Source organism: Myotis daubentonii, chromosome X, assembly GCF_963259705.1.
Source record: "Myotis daubentonii chromosome X, mMyoDau2.1, whole genome shotgun sequence".
NCBI classification, from domain to species: Eukaryota; Metazoa; Chordata; class Mammalia; order Chiroptera; family Vespertilionidae; genus Myotis; species Myotis daubentonii.
The window spans coordinates 35,918,916-35,938,589 of record NC_081861.1 but is presented as its reverse complement, the minus strand read 5'-3'; the positions used below and the strand labels follow the sequence as shown (position 1 = coordinate 35,938,589).

Below are 19,674 nucleotides of genomic sequence, written 5' to 3'. Positions count from 1 at the left end.
GCAGACACAGGGAAATCTCTTAAAGTGGAGTGGAAGTGCCCTGGCACAGCAAAGACATTTTCTGAGAATGGAGGGAGGTGCTGGGATCCTCTTGGCTGCTTCCCAAATTCCCCCTCATCTGTCAGCCTGAGACCCCGTGTTTCAACTGGGCTTGTTTCCTATTTCAGAGCTCAGATCACGTATGAACGTTCACATGTTGCATTTAAAAGCCAATTTACTACAGTCTCAGTTATCTGTGATCAGAAAAATAAATAAATTGTCAGGATTTTAGATTGGTCTTTGCTTCATTTTGCGTGTAAACACAATCATCTTAGTTATTTTTATGACTTTGTTTTGAAGTACTAAGTTTCCTGGAAAATATCCTATATAATAAAACACTAATATGCAAATAGGACGAACATCAGAACAACTGGTCACTATGATGTGCACTGACCATCAGGGGGCAAACCCTTAGTGCAGGAGCTGCCCCCTGGTGGTCAGTGCACTCCCACAGGGGGAGTGCCACTCAGCCAGAAGCCAGGCTCATGACTGGCGAGTGCAGTGGTGGTGGCGGGAGCCTCTCCCGCCTCTGCTGCAGGAGGGTGGTAAGGAGAGAGGGGTCTCAGACTGTGAGAACCCAGGACTGTGAGAGGGATGTCTGACTGCTGGCTTAGGCATACACTCCCCGAGGGGTCCCAGACTGTGGGAGGGTGCAGGCTGGGCTGGGGGACCCTCCCCATCCCCCGCCGCCCCATGCACGAATTTCATGCGCTGGACCTCTAGTATAATATATAAAGGAGACTGTAGTTCTGGAGTTTTGCTATAATCTCTCATCTCAGTTTGAGGAATCTTGTAAAGAGCTCTGGGATCCAATGCTGGGATGTCTCATATAATGGCATTATTATCCACAGACACGGCAAGGTACAATCTGGATAAAGTTCCTAAACCAGTTTGTTTTTGATGAATGTCCAATTCTTTTACAACTGCCTCTACTGTTATCTGTATTCTAATTTCCCTATTGTCCAGGGAAATGTATTTATGGGGACAGATTGATGCAGCAGATGAGGAGATGCATGGACTGGATGTAAAAGTACTTTGCAAGGAAGATGATTCAAACACAACTCAGGTTGAGGAAAATGGATTTTTAAAATAAATGAAATTTCAGGATATTAATGTGATTTATTTCATTTAATGGAGCTGGTACAGGAGGGCTCAGAGGTAACAAATCCCTTGCCTGCTCAGGCTAAGCAGGATATCATGTTTCCTGGCAGTTTGACTCCTCCACCTTGGAGGGGACCCTGACTTTGTATAAAAAAACATAACCACTGATCACTGGAGAAAAGTAATTGTTAGAGAGGACTATCCCTTTCTGATGTTTTTCTTTCCAGCTAGAAGGTCTGGGTGGATGTGATAGGTAGCTTTCTTGAACATTTGATGTTCGTTATCTTACCAAGTGAGCCTTTCAATGAACCTGTAATTTTGTGCCTGAATAATTAGTGATTCATAACCTGCTGCCCAAGCACATTTGCAAATTACAATCACACCTTTGTGTGGTTTTTCAAAGAGAACCCTCATTTGTCCCAATACAGCTGGAGTTTCTATGTTGTGTGACCATGTGAATCTGGTATTCTGTGTCAAGAGCTCTGGTACCCCGACATGCCTCACTGTGCAATGGCAGCTTTACCAGGAGAAATAAATGGTTCAGTCCAATGTCTCAAAGTACTTGAGGGCATCAGAAAGGCTTTTTTCCATGTATGCTTACAATGGGTCACTGCATATTTGGCCCAGAAGAGAGAAAGTTACATCTCAAGTGTCATCAGCTTGCCCCTTGAAAGGGACACCAGAAGTGAAGGGGCACCATCTCTGGAATAATAAAGTCAGTAAGGAAAGAGAATTTGCTCTGTCAAAACTGGATCTACACTTACCTTTTGGGAACATATTTATTCCCCTAAATCAGATATGCCTATTGTAGGGATGCTAAGGCAGTAGTATAAACGAAAATAGCAGAGGATGGAGAGAGCAGGTAAAAATGAACCAGTTATATAGCTTTCCTCATCCTCTTGCCACCTTCACACATTGCTGGGAGGCCAGCCAGTTGTCCCGTACCACCCAAACTTGCCAGTACATTAGAGTCGATCATTAGAGTCTTTTTGTCAACATTGAAACTAGGACACAGGCTCTGCCAAGGTGGCTCCACTGAATGGGGCAACGATTTTTCGATGAATTATTTTAAGGAGCACGGCAGTACAGCATGATGTAGTGGAAAGACTGTTGTGCTACATGAAGTCTTTCATTTTAGTGCTGGCTCTGATCCTTAATAGCTGATTGACTTTGGGCAAATCACTTAACCTCTCTGGGCTTTAGTCTCTATCTATAAATTGGGAATAACAACAATTGATGGTTGTGGAGATAAAAAAAATCCTGGTTCTGAATGCAGTTTGTTAACTCTAAGGCACTAAACATAAGTAAATGATTGTCACTGTTAGATTTCTAGAGGCATGCACAGTAACACCACCTAGCCAATAAGGGTCTCCAGTCTCCAGTACTAGGACCTCAGGAAGCGCCCCAGAGGTCATATAGAGAAGAAGGCACTGAATTTGTTGCCCTCATAAGCCATTGCACAAATCCACTCAACTCTACCACATGTCAACTATAAATAGTATTAACTAAATAACACTTCATTCTATTCCTTAACAGGAAAGAGCTCCCAAATGTTTTATAACCATTAGTTTCTCAACAGTAAGAACAATTTGGGATATGAGGTGTAAATTACAGTTTCTAGTCTCTCTCTATCATCTGTACACATGGAGAAGGAAAAATAGGGTTGGTTATCTTAGAACATGGAAAATCCCACAGTATAGGATGGACTATCCTAAAGAATGGAAAATGCCAGTCAGATAGTGTATGATTTTGTTCAAATGTTTTATCGAGGCTATACGCTGGGGGAGGCACTAAGAGATCACTTATTCAATATTATTTTCTATTTTGAATCCATGAGGTTGATAAGCCGTATGTAGATAATTCTTTTCTCTAGTATAACACTTACATTTCACAGGTGAAGAAAATAAAGTCCTTTCTTAAGTCACTTGTAAAATTGGGTAGCAAGGCCAGGTCATCTAACTTTATCCAGGGGAATGCCATTTCTAGAACCCTAATAGAAACCCTCACTGCTACTCACACAGAGAAGTCCAACTATTTGGATTGGTTTCACTTCTCAAGTCAGTGGCATATCCGGTAAATATTCTTCTAGGGACCAGTCAATAGAATCAGAACATACAAATTGACTTGTGCATGTAGACAACTTTAGCGCTGTTCCAAAAAACACCCTTGAAGTCTGTGTCTTGGTGTCACCAATAGAATTGATTGGAAAGCGAGCACTGTCATAAATTATTTTGTCCCTATCAAGCCATGAGATTAGTTTGACTGCTACTCACTGGAATTGGGTGGTTGTTTATTGTTGCATTTCCACAGTTTAAAGGTTACCACATTTTCTCTCTGAGTGAATTTTTACTGTGAGTGAAGAAAATGCAAGCAATCCAGGTGTCCTGCGCATGACACAGGTGCTCAAGGCAGGCCTAGCCTCAATAGTGAGTGATTATTTCCCTCAGGCTGGCAGTTGCTTTGGGGCTGATATTGAATGTTACTATATTTGGAAAGTTGGTCACATCATCCTAACATTGGTGTTTCAGAAGGGACAGGCAGACAGCTCTGTGGTGTTTGTAGGCTTTGTGCTCTGCAGAAAGGCAATTGGGACCGAGAGAGCTCTGGTTAACAGTGGTGAACTGTGCTTGGTAAGTACTCAAAAACTCCCAAATCTTTCATTTTCCCCAGGCAGCTCTCTCTGAGCACAACTCGCCCAACCTCAGTATTAGTCCTTTACCCCTCTGGCTCTTCATATGTGTGTATTCATGGCAGTGGTATCATTCACTGACTTTTTCTTTTATCTCACCTTTGTCCAAATGTCGCCTTGTGTCTCTCATCCTTCTGTGTGTACCTGCCTGGTCTTTCCAAATAAAGTATAAACTATACAAAAATGGAAACTGGGTCAATCTGATGGGCCTGACAACCATCTCCAGGGCATGCCATGAGGGATTCTGGAGAGCCACCTGATGAAACACATTTTTCCACCCAGTCTTTCTTGGTGCCTGAAATTGCTACTATTAGAGCACTTTAGCTGGCTAATGACAAGGAAAGCTCCTATTAGAATGTTCATTTAAGGATCCCGAACCATTATCAGCCATTAGCACCCCCTCTTGAATCAGTACTTCATATAAGTCAGTCACCTACATGAGCTTTGGAGAAATAGGACTTCAGATTAGGAAGGCTCTGCAATTTTCAAACTTTCAAAGAGAAAGTTCTATATCTTCTATAAGGTCAAGCCTTACCCTCAGTCTCCTTTCAAAAGCTGAAACATTGCCTTTGTTTTGCTCCTTCCGCTGCCGCCACTCAATGAGGTTTGCGTTGTGCTCTCCGGGCAGTGAGATGTTGCATTTGCCCAGGGTGGGGTTGACCGCCCCGGCCAGGATGTGAGGCTCTGAGCTGAGGCTGATCTCCATCCCACTTGCAAAGGTGACACGTAGGGAGCCATCTGGACTCACCCGATATGTACTTTGGGTATTTTCTGTAGGCAGAGGAACAAAGGAGGAAGGGGGAGAGGGGAGGAAAGGGAAGCATAGGAAGCAGAGGAGAGACAAGCTTAGCTTTAGGAGGCAAGTCTGGGAAGGGTTGAGCAGGTGGGGCGCTGTGGACCCCAACTGCCTTCTGGGCTAGACAACCACTCTGACAGGCAGATGTGCCCTCTGTCCATTTGGGTCTTGTTATTTTCACAGCTGGGGTAGTTTGTTCCTTGGATAAAAGACTCCTGCCTAATACTGCAGGCTATTTTTTTTCTCTGTCTCATTTTTAAAGAATTCCCTAGAAAACTCCCTTTCTGACTTGATAGATCAGCCTACACAGTTTGATATGCTGGGAGCTAGCATGAGAAGAGTATCAAGTTCAACTTAGCATCCTTACTGCCTGGGGAAACCCGCACAGTTGCTGTACCTGACAAAACAATAACACTGACAAAGGTTGCCACCAATCTCTTTTGAGTGTATCTGAACGTTGAACAGTTCTGTGTCTGGCCTAACAACCAAATCAGTCTTTAATGACTGGACAGAGAGAAATAGTTTGTGTATCCATTTCCCATTTAGCTTCCAACACATTCCTTCCAAGTCCATCCTCCTTCCTTTCCTTCTCCCCCCCACCCCGACCCTTTAAACAGAATGAGCTTTTAATTTTCCCATTTCTCTTATATTCTTGCTCAGTGTGTATCCTAATTCATCCTTTTTATTCCCCCATGTCAGCATGGATCTTGAATGCTAATATCAGATGGGACACAGACTCCATTTCTTTACCATAACCCCTTCCATGCCCAAAAGAGCTTAATTCACTGCTAGGTGCTGCAAAATGACTTGACGGAAGAGAGGATTTGGCAAAGATGTAAACTCATGACTCCCACAGAGATGTGGCTCAAGGTTGCTATGTGAATCTGTGAAAAGGGTGATTTTGTCTGGGTTTCAGCTTCCAGAGCTTAAAAATAGGGAGACAATGCCATCTTCTCAGACGGAAATGAATTCTATGTATTAGAAGGGTAGAAGTTAAGATAGGTGCTATTACAGTCAGGCGAAGTTAGAAATAGTCTTACCTTGTTTTAAAATATAGATGGTAGTAGTTGCTGTCAAGTTGGTTGACATGAGGACATTTTCATGGTTGGAAGTATCCAGCTCCACTTTTGTCAGCTTCTCCAGGTCACTGTGGAAGCTGCTGACTTCTCCAGTGGGAAATGTTGCATTGGTCAGATGTCCCTCTAGGTCATACCTGAGGAATGGAACCAATGCCAACTTTGAAGCCTCTTGGCAGTGATAACAGACCTTTGCAAAATAAAAATCACTTGGCAGTTTAACTTTGAGTGATAACAAGTATTATTAACCTTGTTCAATACGAAGAAAAATGTCAGAGGGATGATTAATCAAACGAAGGTATTTTTGCAGCTTCTGAATTCTTGATGACTTCCTTGAACTGTGCTGCTTTACAGAAAAAATATGTCTGGTAATGAATCACCAGGGTGGAAAACTGATTTATGAATCATGTCCCTCTGTGTGTAATGTTGCAGGGCAGCTTCCCTTTTGCGATTTGGGTTGATCCCATTAGATGTGATGGATGACAGAACCCAGCAGAGGGTGCTGTTGGCAAAGGAAACAGGCACAAATGAGGGCCCAAAGCCTGAGAAGGCCAATAAACTGACTTTGCATTGTAATAGGAAAATTTTATTTGCTGCCGTTTAAGTTGCCAAATTTGAAATGAATGAATCATTCTTCCAACAAAATGAACAAGCACAGGAGATAATGGAAGCATGTTCATTAGAACATTATGGAGCCCCCTGATCTCAGTGTCACTTAATTTTTTTAGCTTTTTAGAGTATAGCACATAATGTGTTGTAATTTGCTTATATGAGTAGGAGAAAAAAATAATTACCTGGGATAATAGGCAATAACCTATATCTAGAAATATAATCTAGTGAGTTTACTTTAAAAAAACACACACACACAACACCATCAAAATTATTGGCAATCTCACTGTCCTCCAAATGAAAACTGCTTCCCTGAAGGCTTTTGATGTGGAGCTGTTCTTTTATTGCCAATAGAACCATGAAAAATAAACACTTCATTAAAAGTAAAGACATGAACTTGGAAACCCATTACTGTTTTCTTTTCAAGCTTCAAATTACAAAATATTTAAGCACTTTTATAATGTTAAACAATTATATTCTTTTTACCCAAAGTGAACAGGATACAGCCTGGACACAATGGTGGAGTCTGGCTCTGCTACCTCATCCCCCAACCATTATGCAAAAGGATATAGTGATTCAGTGTTAATACACTGGGTTTCAAGAACTCAGCCTAGATAGTTGCTCAAATTTTAAAACCTAGACTAGTTTTTGGTAGGTTTGGGAAAAGGGGCTGGACTTTATTTTATCAGATAGACCTCAACTTGAGGGTATACACAATGCCACTTCCCTCAAGTTCAGTTCTGTGTGGACAGAGCATATGTGCACACATATACACCCTATTATTTAAAAACAGTCATGTAACTCTGGATGGTGTGGCTCAGTTGGTTAAGCGTCATCCTGTGCACCAAAAGGTGGTAGGTTCAATCCCTAGTCGGGGCACATGCAAGAGGCAACTGGTTAGTGTTTCTCTCTTGCATCAATGTTTCTCTCTCTCTCTCTCTCTCTCTCTCTCTCTCTCTCTCTCTCTTTCTTCTTCTTCTTCTCTCTAAAATTAAAAAACCAAAACCTAGTCATGTATGAAAATAAAAATAATCAAATAGGTCATTTGACATCATAGATATGTGAAGCCCTAGTTGGTTTAATTGGATGTGCCCTTTATTTAAATGGATTTCAGACAAAACGGTTGTTGGTATCTTGCTGCTATACAGCTAAGGCCACATTATCAAGGAAAGACCAAAAGGTGCTGCTTGTGCCTGAGGTTAATGGCAAAATCCTCCTGCTTGTTCAGCCTGTTTATTTTTTTAAAATATATTTTTATTGATTTCAGAGAGGAAGGGAAAGGGAGAGAGCGATAGAAACATCAACGATGAGAGAGAATCATTGATCAGCTGCCTTCTGCACACCCCACACCAGACTGAGCCTGCAACCTGAGCATATGCCCTGACCAGGAATTGAACTGTGATCTCCTGGTTCATAGGTCAATGCTCAACCACTGAGCCATGCTGGCCGGGCATGGCTCAGCCTGTTTGCCCATGGTCTGCTTTAGGGCTCTGTGGCTACAAGAGGCAAGTCCTTGATGAGAAAGGGGCATGGAAGAGCTTGAACACCTAGCATAGCCAAATCTTGTCTGCCTGGCCTTCCTTCTAGGATAAGAAAACGATGTCCAGCTTTGAATTCTCCCAAGGTTCTGAGCTGCTTTTCCCTGGAGGGAGGAGTTTGGAGGCAGCAGATAAAAGGGAGCTGCTGCAGGCCTGCCTCGTGAGGGAGACTGTGGCCTCGCTGCCTGGATTACCCAAGCAGTTTTTCTGTTTCACAACCATCACCAGCACCTTTGGTTTCCCTTTCCTGATTTCTAAGGGGTTCCCTCACCTTTGGCAAGGTCACTCTTCATCATTTCTCCAGGAAATTTGACCTAAGATGCTATGCATGCAGGTTCCCACTGGGCTTTGCAGCTGGGGGCCGTTTCCCAGTCACTCAGCTCCTTGTTTTAAAGCAAGATTTCATATAAAAGTGAGGGTTGTGGTTGGGTTCACTCCTCAGGGCTAAGACCAGATGCCAATGGAGTCATCCATGAGCAAAGGTACAAGGGCCAAACATCCCAACAGACCTTAGCCGTGGCCTGTGGATAAATCTGGTTTCCCACCCTCTGCCCCAAACACCTTTTAAGCTCAGTCACAGGTGCTCTTTATCTGAGATTATACATTTTAAAGCTTATTTCCAAGAGCACAGCCACATTCCTACATATTCTGTTTCCATGCCCACCCTCCAAATTGACAAGAGTATATTCAGAAAGGAAAGCTAAATACTCCTGGGTAAAACTGTAATTACTCGGAGAGATCTAGCTGGGAGGCTGCTGCCTGACCTTTTTCTGGTGAGGGAGGCAATGGTGTGAGGATCAGGTAGAATTTTCCACAGTCCTGCCCAGTCACTGGGGAGCTAAAAAGTTATATTGCCTGATTTCATTGCTGTGGCTGGACAGGCATCCTTATTTGAGAGTGCACATTTGACTTTAACTCTATCATAAACAAAGTATGCTACCTTGAGGGCATTCTGCTAACTGAAATAAGTTAGAAAAGGACAAAATACTGTATGATCTAAGTTATATGTGGAATCTAAAAAATACCCCCAGATAAAAAAATATGTACACACCAAACTCAGCAAAAGAGAGCAGATTTGTAGTAACTAGAGGTGGGGGCTGGGGATGGGGAAATGGAAGAAGATGGTCAAAAGGTGCAAATTTCCAGTTATAAGATAAATAAGTCATGCCCTGGCCAGGTAGGTCAGTTAGTTGGAGCATCGTCCTGTACACCAAAAGGTGGCAGGTTTGATTGCCAGTCAGGACACATACCCAGGTTTTGGGTTCAATCCCCACTTGGGGCACGTGAGGGAGGCAACCGATTGATATTCCTCTCATCTCTCTCTCTCTCTCTCTCTCTCTCTCTCTCTCTCTCTCTCTCAAAATCAATAACAATATATCCTAGGGTAAGGATTACAAAAAAGATAAATAAGTCATGGTGATGTAATGTACAACATGATGACTGTATAGTATATATATGAAAGTTGCTAAGAGAGTAAATCCTAAAAGTTCTCATCAGGAGGAACCAAAATCATTTTGTTTTCTTTTCTTTTTCTTTTTGTATCTGTATAAGATGATGAATATTAGCTAAACTTATTGTGGTAGTCATTTCATAATAAATGTAAATCAAGTAATGCTGTATGCCTGAAAATTATACAATACTTGTATGTCAATTATATCACAATAAAACTGAAAGAAAACAAGTTAAAAAAACCCAAAGCCATCTATTCCTCAACACACTCATGTGTCCCAATTCTGCTAGTCACAGTAAAAGCAATTGCAGTATGGTGCCACTCATGTGCTCAATAGTTTATATGGCCCCTGGTCAAAACATACAGACCCACCTCTCTTCTGTTACTTGGGTTACTTCCAAAGTAAAAGTGACTGGCAGACTGCAACATAGTAGCTATCTGCTCCTCCACACCAGCAGAAAGTTGCACTCACTTTACCAGGCCTATAAATTCTGGTTAGTAAATTGTGCCATCAGGCAATGACCGTGGCCTTCATAGGTTTCAGAAGTGGGTTTGGTAAGAGGAGATGCCATCAAATTGTCCCTTTCTGTTCTGATTTTAGAGAGTTCCACTGTGTGCATGCACACACATGTCCCCATGAAGCAAAAGCATCTGTAAAGGAAATTCAGAACTCATTCTTATCCTTGAGGAGCATACAGTTTAGTTGGGGAGATGAGATTTATATATTATGATAAGTATATTTGGTCTGGTATTTTCTCATAAGGGATAGTCTGTCCTTTTCCTTGAGGACAATTGAAGCCAGAGCTAACCCATGCAGAGAAAAAACTAGAAGCTCCTTCACCTTTGCTTTCAGGAAAATATTGAATATTACAGAAGAAAAATTCATTACTTATTTTTAAAAATGGAAACAGACCCTCTTTACCCCCTCATGCCAGAAACCTGAGCAACCTAATAAGCATTCTTTCAGAAATACTGGGTTCCCTTTCCTCACAAATAACTTAATTTGGCTTCCTATGATTCAACTCCAAGTCCATAATGCCCTTCTATCTTCATTTGTGGCAGATAAGATACACACACGACTCATTCTAATGTCAGAATATTGCTGTGTACTTCTGTAAACAAGGCACTGGGCTAAACAGAACAGGAGAAGGAAGAGAAGGAAGTGGTATCTGAATCCTGGAAGGGAGGTAGAGCTCAATCCCTTGCTAGGTATAGATTGGGGATGGAGGAAGGCATTCCAGCGGTCATGACATGAAGTAAAGCACACAGGTGGGTCCATTGAAGGGACGGGGTAGCAGAAGCACAACATTCCTCTAGGAGGGAAGTGGGGGATAAGGCTGGAAAAGCATGTTGGAATTGGAGTACCAGACTCTGGAGGAAAGCAGGTAGTCAGTAGGAAATAGAGAGACTTTCAGGGGGAGAACAGGATGATTCAAGCAGGGGAGTTATGAAGCAGGAAGCCTGTTGGGAGGCTGCAGCCTCAGTCTGTGTAAGAGAAGATGGTGGATTTTTATTTTTGCCTTTATTAAATATATTGTGATTGCCCATTATTGGGACTTGTTTTTCTTTGTAAACTCTTACATTATTAGAGGGAGGGCACAGTGTCTCATTCATCTCTGTATTCTCAGGTCTGGCACAGAGAAGATTGGCACTATACTTGTTGAATAAGTGCAATAAAAGAGGCTGTAGTGGAAATGGAGAGGATGGGGTGGATATGAGAGTCAGTGTGGTTAGAGAATAGATAGAGCCATCTATGGTGGTGTTGAGAGGCCAGGCTCAACTTGCATAGATGCCTTGTGGCACGCAGCTAATCTTCCCCACCAGCCTCTGAAAGCTTTTTTGGCCAGCAGCCTCTCTTCCTCCTGTTCACTCCCTGTCTCTATTGCAATTTTCCCTAGCATGACCCACCACAATTCTGTCTGCCCATTCTTGCTCTTTACCAAGGGCATAAAGCACAAAGAGAGGTGACTGTGCAAAGGTGTTGTCTGTCTCTGGAGATTGTAAGGCACAGTTGGTCACTATAGGTTTGCCTTACTTAATCGAAATCCTTTGCCCGCCAGGAGGCAGGGGGCTGGACCACATGGTGCCTTAGTCCCCTCCTTACTCTGAGATTCTAGAAAGCATTGGAAACATTCTGATGTGTTTGGACTATTCATTTACATAACCAGCTCTGCATGGGACTCACATCCTATGCCTAGGCAAATATCTCATCAGGAGACATGGCTTCTTTACCTTATGCCCCTCCCCAGCCCCCTTTTAATCTTATCATGGACGAGGGAGAATTCCTCATTAGCCATAGTCCATAAAACTGAGCATTTGTAATACAGTCTAAAGCTATAATGAAGGCTTCTCCAAGTTGTCAGTGAATGGCATTATTTTTTTGGGGGGGTTGGGACAGGGGTGGGGAATATGCTAACAAAGTTCAGAAGCAGAGAGAACCGAAGACCAGGGGTTAAGAGATCATGTAAATGCACAGTCTCTTTCGAGTGTTGGGCTCCCACAAAGGGCAAGGGCCTGAGAAACTGTCAGCTCAGTCGGGACCCGCAGCAACGCCACAACTGATGCTTTTGGCCTCGTTCTGGGACCTTTTCAGGTTAGTATAGCAGATGCCATTGCCAGGGCACTGCTTGAGAAACAAACAAGGGCATCCTGGATAGTTTTGCAGCTTCAGGGGCAAAGATGGCTTGCCTGCCATGTGAGTAGCTGGGCCCCTCCCTCAGGCTTCAACTGTGGCAGGGTCATTGCAATTAGGAGCCCAACAACCCCTCAGGCCAGAACCCCTGTCTCCTTCAGCCAATATTCCTGCCTTGACAGTCACCTCCCTGTTAGCAGTTTCTCTGTGGTCAGCTTTTCCCCTGACACTCAGGACATTTAGGGGCAGTCAAGCATCAAGTACTAATACTTTGGGGTGTGCAATTTTGATCCTAGTCCAAGGCAAACAGAATTATGAAAATCAATGGACTCTTTAAACAACATCACATGACACAAGACAAGTCCACATTCTACCACTGCACAAGATGCATTTTAAAATCCCATGTGGATTATGCAATGTTCATGGTCATCTGTGTCATTTCTCCTCTCCATCGCTGAGGATCATGGAAAGTTGAATGGATTACTGCTTTAGCTACCTCTCTGTAGCCGCCCTGCATCCTGCAAATTTTGCTTCTGTTTCTCTTTTTCTGTGTCTCATCTCAGAACAGAAATTCTATTTCCACCTCGGCAAACCATTTGTCCCCTTTGGCCACAGAAGGCAGCCAGCCTCCCTCTCACCTCAGGGAAATGCTCAACTTCTTTTAGGAGGGCCTGGTGGCAGTGGAAAGGCCACCCTCTACTATGTCAGGGTGGCTCTAACACTGACTAGAATAGTAGGTCCTATTCTGTGGTCCCCAACTTCCAAAGGACAAAGAAACACTTGGAAGAATGTTCACAGCTGGCTAACACATTGAGGATAAAAGTGAAAGGCAGTTTTTGTGCAGAGCAGACCAAAAGAAGAATTAATTACATTATGCAGGTTGGAAACTGCTCATTTCTCTACATGCAGGTAAGAAGGGGCAGTGGTTTGCCCTGGCTGGCGTGGCTCAGTTGGTTGGAGCATTGTACCATACACTGAAAGGTCATGGGTTTGATTCTGGGTCAGGGCACATATCCAGATTGCAGGTTCCATTCCCTGGCGGCATGTGTGCCAGCATGTGTACGGTTCTATTTTCACTTGGATGTCTAACCAAACTGATCTCCCACCTGGTATAATGTGTTCTTTGCATAGTCCCCCCTATCTTGGTAAATGAAAATTCCAACTTCCAGTTACTCAGGCCAAAAACCTTTGAAGATATCTGACCATTCTTCCTCCCACGCCCACATCCAATCTGTCAGTAAGTCCTGACAGATCTGTCAAAATATATTTAGGAATTTATAACTTCTTACTGCCTTCACTCCCTGATCTAAGTCACCATCTTATTCTCGGATTATTACAAATCCTCTCTGCTTCCACCATACAATTTTTTTCAATACAGAATGATTCTTTAAAGATATAAGCCAGATTGTGTCACTCTTTTAGTCAAAACTCTCCAGTGGTTCCACCTCTTACTCAGAATAAAAGTCAAAGTCTTTACAGAGGCCTACAAAGCTCTACCTAAAGTAGCCCTGTAACTTCATAGGTTTCATCTTCCCATTACTCTTACTCCACTCCAGTCACAGTGGCTGCCTTACTATTCCTTGAACACATGAGGTTTGTTCCTGTTGCAGGGCCTTGGAACTTGCTGTTCCACCTGCCTGGAATGTTCTCTCTCTTCCTACCCCCGCCCCCAGATATCCTTATGGCTCACTCCCTCACCTCCTATAGGTATTTATGTATAGTAGTCCTCCCTTATCCACATGAGACATGTTCCAAGATCCCCAATGGATGCCTGAACCCGCAGCCAGTACCAAATCCTTTTTTAATACTGTTTCCCCCCCCCATACATAGTATATACTTATGATAAAGTTTAATTTATAAATTATGCACAGTAAGAGATTAACAACAATAAGTAATAATAAAATAGAACATATAACAATATACTTTAATAAAAGTTCTGTCAATGTGGTCTCTCTCTGTTCATGTTTTCCAACCACAAATTGAATGGCTTCTCCATCTTAATTAAGCATTTGCCATGCACTGTGGCCATAACTTTTGCAGTTTGAGATACGACAGCAAAATGAGCACAAATTTCTTTTTCCTTCTTCACAATTTAATGGATAAAACATTTGTTCTTACCATAGAGCTTAGCAACCTCAGCATGTTTTTTCCCCTTTCCTTATTAACTCGAGAACTTTCACCTTTTCACTTAAAGGAAGTAAGTACTTTACAACTTCTTCTTTGGCATATGTGAGTTGCCAGCATTCCTGTTCCTGGGCTTTGGGGCCATTATTAAGTAATATAAGGGTTACTTGAACACAAACACTGAGATCTTGACAGTCTGATAAATGAGAAGGCTTCTAAGTGACCAGTGGTGAGGAGTGTCTATAGCATGGATATGCTGGACAAAAAGATGATTCATGTCCCAGGTGGGAAGGAGAGGCAGAGCATGAGATTTCATTACACTACTCATAACAGCACACAATTTAAAAATTGTGACTTATTTATGTAATTTTCCATTTAATATTTTCAGACAATGGTTAACCACAGATAACAGAAACTGTTGACAGAAAACCAGGGATAAAGGGAACTACTGTACTCAAATGTTATCTTTTTAGTTAGGCTTTCTCTGACCACCCAACTTGAAATAAAAACGCTTCTGCCCCATATTCTTTTTTATTTGTTATCAATCCTCACCCAAGGATATTTTTTTCCATTGACTTTTAACGAGAGTGGAAGGGTTGGAAGAGTGGGGAAGAGAGAGAGAGAGATCCATGTGAGAGAGACACATCAATTGATTGCCTCTCGCATGTGCCCTGACTGGGGTCGGGGATCAAACCTGCAAGCCAGGTACATGCCCTTGACCAGGAATTGAACACTTGGCTCTTCAGTGCACAGGCCCATGCAACACCAACCAGGGCCTGCCCCATATTCTTAATCTCCCTTACCCTGCTTTATTTTATCCTTAGAACTTATCACCATCTGAAGTTCTGTACATTTTACTTGTCTCTCTCCAGTACAACTTAAGCTCTATGAGGGTAGATATTTTTATCTGGTTTATTCATGTCTGTGTTACAGACACCAGAACAATGCCTGGCACGGGTAGGTGCTCAGGAAATATTTATTGAACAAATAAGTGAACCCACAAATGGATTACTTTGTGTGTTTTTTTCCCTCTAGCTTTATTGAGGTGTAATTGACAAATAAAATTATTAATCCTCGCCCAATGATTTTTTCATTGATTTTTTAAAAAATGCGTTTTTATTTAGAGAGAGAGAAAGAGAGAGGGAGAGAGAGCTAGAAACATTGATGAGATAGAAACATGAACATTGATTGGCTGCCTCCTGCACGCCCCCTACTGAGTATTGAGCCTGCAACCCTGGGCATGTGCCCTCATCGGGAATTGAACAGGGCACCTCTTGGTGCATGGGTCTATGTTCAACCACTGAGCCACACTGGTGAGGCTTTTCCATTGATTTTTAGAGAGAGAGAAACATTAATATGAGAGAGACACATATATTGGCTGCCTCCCACATGTGCCCCAACTGGGGACAGGGATGGAACCTGCAATCCAGGTAAGTTCCCTTGACCGGGAATCGAACCTGAGACTGGTGTGTGGGTCAATGCTCTAACCACTGAGACACTGGCCAGGGCTAAAATGGTATATATTTAAAGTGTATAATGTGATGGTTTGATAAATAAATGAATGACTGATCGGTTTATTTTGAAAACTAGTTGGGACTTAAACTATTTATTTATTTTTTTTAGATTCTTTATTGTTTAAAGTATTACATAGAGTATTACATATGTCTCCTTTTTCTCCCATTGACCTCTCTCTGGCCACCCCACCCCCCAGCACATGCCCTCAGCCTTCCTAGTGTCTGTGTCCCTTGGTAATGCTTATATGCATGCATATAAGTCCTTTGGTTGATCTCTTACGCCCCCTCTCCCCCCAGCCATTTCTTATTGTTTGACTAGATTCAACCATTAGGTTTCAAAATAGTTTGTCTAATTTCAGCTGCAGTGTGATCTTGCATAAATAAATTTTAAAAATATATTCTTGCCCTGGCTGGTGTGGCTCAGTTGGTTGGAGCATTGTCCTATGCACAGAAGGGTTCCATTCCCAGTCAGGGCACATGCTTAGGTTGGGGGTTTGATCCCTAGTCAGGGCATGTATGGGAGGCAGCTGATTGATGTTTCTCACATCGATGTTTCTTTCTCCCTTCTTCCCTTTCCCTCTCTGTAGAATCAGTAAAACATGTCCTTGTGTGAGGATTAATAATAATAATAATAATTTAAAAAGATAATCTCACTAGAAACTTTATCTTTTTTAAGGTATTTAAAAATGAGTCAGACTGTTGGAGTTTGAATGCTGGACATTTGTGTGAATCTGGACAAGTTAACCATTCTGTGCCTCAGTTTCATCATCCATAAAACAGGCATACTAGAAGCACCTATCCCATGATGTTTTTTTTGGGATCATAAAAATAATAGTGTATGTAAATCACCTACCCCAGTACCTGGCACATAGTAAAGCTTCAGTGAATAATGGCTTTTATTACTGTTATTAAGATGTAAGAGAAAAATCTCAAAAAATACAGGAAGACTTGCAACAGAAACAACTGAATACATTTTTCTAAGTGAAACTAAAATAGTTGTCCAGCTCTTTTGTATAAGTGGCAGTTCTTTGGGAAATGAGCCAAAACTTGAAGGCCAATTGTTTTGTCCCTTTCCTTAGGAGGGTTTCCTGGGTCTGGACACATTCTCTTCATATTCTCTATATCCTCACAGAATAGTCACACTTGGAACCCCTCATACTTAATATCTCCACTGGTCATATTCTTCACATTAATGCCATTTCAGACCCAGAGGTTCAGATTCCATGGATGATCTTCACTCAGGAAATTGCTTAAAAATTCAGCAGTTCCCTTTGTGGGAAAGATGCTTGCTGAGTGCTGGCAGACTAGCTTTCTAAATGTGTTGACTTGCAAACAAGGTTATCCATGCTTTAAAAGGCAAGGACAATGGTCTCTATTTCTGTGTCATGACACCTCCTTGCAGCTCGCTGTCAGACACATCTTGTGTTAATGCCTTGTTAAACAAAGTTATCACAGATCCAGTCTATGAATGCTGGCATGTGTCGGGTTATTTGACTAGTTCAGGGAAAGGGGGAAGCCCAACCCTGCACAGGAGCATTTGGCTCCCCATTTCACAGAAGTAGCCAATGAAGTGCAGCCTCTCCCATTCTGCACTTGCCTCAACATCATTTCACACTTGCTTCCCAGGGTCCACTTCTTATGTTCTAACTTGCCACTTACCTCCCACAGTTGGGCTGGGCTGGGCTAGGCTGGGCACACATTCATTTATTCATTCATTAAACCCCACTGGGATCAAGAAATACACACTGCTTCTTTGCTGCTTTCAAACACTTTTCTAGTTTAGTTATTTAAATAAAATGTTATCTTGTTGTCTGAGCTATGCTGTAAATTTCTTGAGTACATGGACTTCTACATTATTCCTGTTTCCTGCAGTGCCACCCTTGATTCTTCATTTTTTCTATGTTTTTATTATTATGCTCTGCAAAACTGCTCTGGAGAAACGGGCCCAAAACCTAGGAATTGGGTTAAATTTCCTCCCTGACTTTTTATTTTTTACTAGAGGTCTGATGCACAAAATTCATGCATGGGTAGGGTCCCTAGGCCTGGCCGGCGAACAGGACTGATCAGGGCCTTCTGGCTGCTGGCCAGGGCCTTCCTTCATTCCACACAGCCCCCTCGTGGTCAGCACACATCATAGCGAGCGATAGAACTCCCTGTCTCCTGGTTGAACTCCCGCAGGGACACTTTGCATATTAGCCTTTTATATATAGATTGTGTTTGTTAGGAGAAACTAGCATGTAACAACCAGCAAGCACTAAACCATTTTCCTACTACAGTTGGGCCTTGACTTACGAGTTTAATTCGTTCCGAGACCGAGCTCATTAAGGAGCTCGTTAAGGAGCTCATGAACTCAAATTACTCTATCAACTCAATGCAAAAAATTGGCCGAGAGACAGTTGGTATCTCAAAAAACTTGTTAGTCGGGACACTTGTAAGTCAAGGCCCCACTGTATAATATGACTTCAAATAAAAACCTGACAAAGCCTATGCTGAAAATTAGAAACTTACTCATAAACGGTTGTCCATCCATTTTCATTACTTTTGGTAGCCAGAAGCCCAGTGTTTCCTGGATAGGTCATCAAGGCCAGGTTATAGCCTTGGGCTGATACTCTTTTCAGAACTCCATTGCTGCTTATGGTCAGCCAGTACACCTGCCCGCCAGGCACTACAAGCCAAAGGGGCATTCCGCCTGCATCCCTGCGAATATGCACAGAGTTGCCATTGCTACTGGTAATGGCGCCCAAGTCACCTTCAGCATTGTAGGTGAAATTATACACATAGTCCCTTGTTATCAAGTTCAAGGTGTGCAGGTGGGTTCCATTGACGGTGAACTGGTAGAGTTCCTGATCAGCAGGTGAAGCAATCTCATAAAGGTTCATGTCATTCAGGTGGGCTTGGTTCCTACTAATGGTTCGAATTCGAACGTTCCCAAGGTCAGCCACATAGAGGGTGCCATCAGGCGACACTGCTAAAGAGGAAGGGGCTTTCATCTTTGCATCTTTGGCATAGCCACCATCACCTGTGGGAGAAAGACCCTGATTTTAATAATTGTCATCATAAACATTTATATGAAAAAACAGTATACAGAAATCACTGTGCATCAAGAATCATCTGAAAGGGAACAATCAGTTAGCCAGCATTCTCTGCATGTCCTCCTTGACAAATTTGAAACCCATTATTCAAAAATTTTGAGTCAGTACCATTGAAGATAAACAGTAAGATGCAATTATCTCAGTAATACCAATTTTGTGAAATCCTCAATCCTGCTGTTCAGAATCTATTGTACTGCAAGATACAAAAAACAGCAAATAATAACAGCCAACAAAATTTGGCTGGAAATCCATGAGACTTAATGTCTGTCAATACTTGTAGGATCTATCTCAGACCTTTCCAATCCTACTGTGCCTAGAGGACCTTTCTTCAGCTAATTCCCATTGTCACATTTGTCAAAGTACACTAAGTGTGTAAGTGAAACAATGATTCAGAACATCAACTTTGATAACTAGAATAGATATTAGATTTGTCTTGAATGAAAAATATAAATTAGCAAAATAACTATAAAACTGTCCAGGAAAACATTGGAAATATTGATCAAAAGTCATATCGACCAAGTTGCTCTAGAGTTCTCTGGCCCAAGTAAAAGCAAAGGTTAAAAGAGAACCATTTGGGCCTGGATGAACAGTTTATTAAGGCTGCAAGCAGCATGGAGGGATTTTCATATCCCAGCAACAAATGTATCTATTGACATTTTGAGGACTGTTTGCTCTCTGGAATATCCATTCCATGTTATGGGGGAAAGGCTCCTTTTTCCCCTTTATTCTCCCCCCCCCCCGCCATTTCAACTGAAAGTAAAGGGCACTGATGATTATGATAAAGCTTTGGATTTAACAAACAATAACAATGGAAGTAGCAGATTAATGTCTTGAGACCCCTCCATTGTCGTTAAGTTTTGATTCCACCCATGTGTCTCCAAAGCAGTCTGTTCCTAGTCCCTTTGTGTTTCAAATAGCACATGCTGTCAATCTGGAAAACAGTTACTTACGGGAAGTAATATTTTTCCTGAGCTAAGTTACTAAATGTAGGTTTTACCTAGTTTCTCTTTCTCC

At 42.2% G+C, this 19,674-nt stretch overlaps 1 protein-coding gene across 2 annotated transcripts in view; it reads right to left on the bottom strand.

Annotated features, from left to right (window-relative positions):
- Positions 1–19,674, bottom strand: part of TENM1 (teneurin transmembrane protein 1) — a 641,347-nt gene that overhangs the window by 34,202 nt on the left and 587,471 nt on the right. For both annotated transcript variants that reach the window (XM_059680479.1, XM_059680478.1), the window contains 3 exons: positions 18,077–18,587; positions 5,666–5,838; positions 4,365–4,600 (listed from right to left, as the gene is read on the bottom strand). In XM_059680479.1, the coding sequence (XP_059536462.1) occupies positions 4,365–4,600; positions 5,666–5,838; positions 18,077–18,587 (920 nt within the window). The remainder of the gene's footprint in view (positions 1–4,364; positions 4,601–5,665; positions 5,839–18,076; positions 18,588–19,674) is intronic.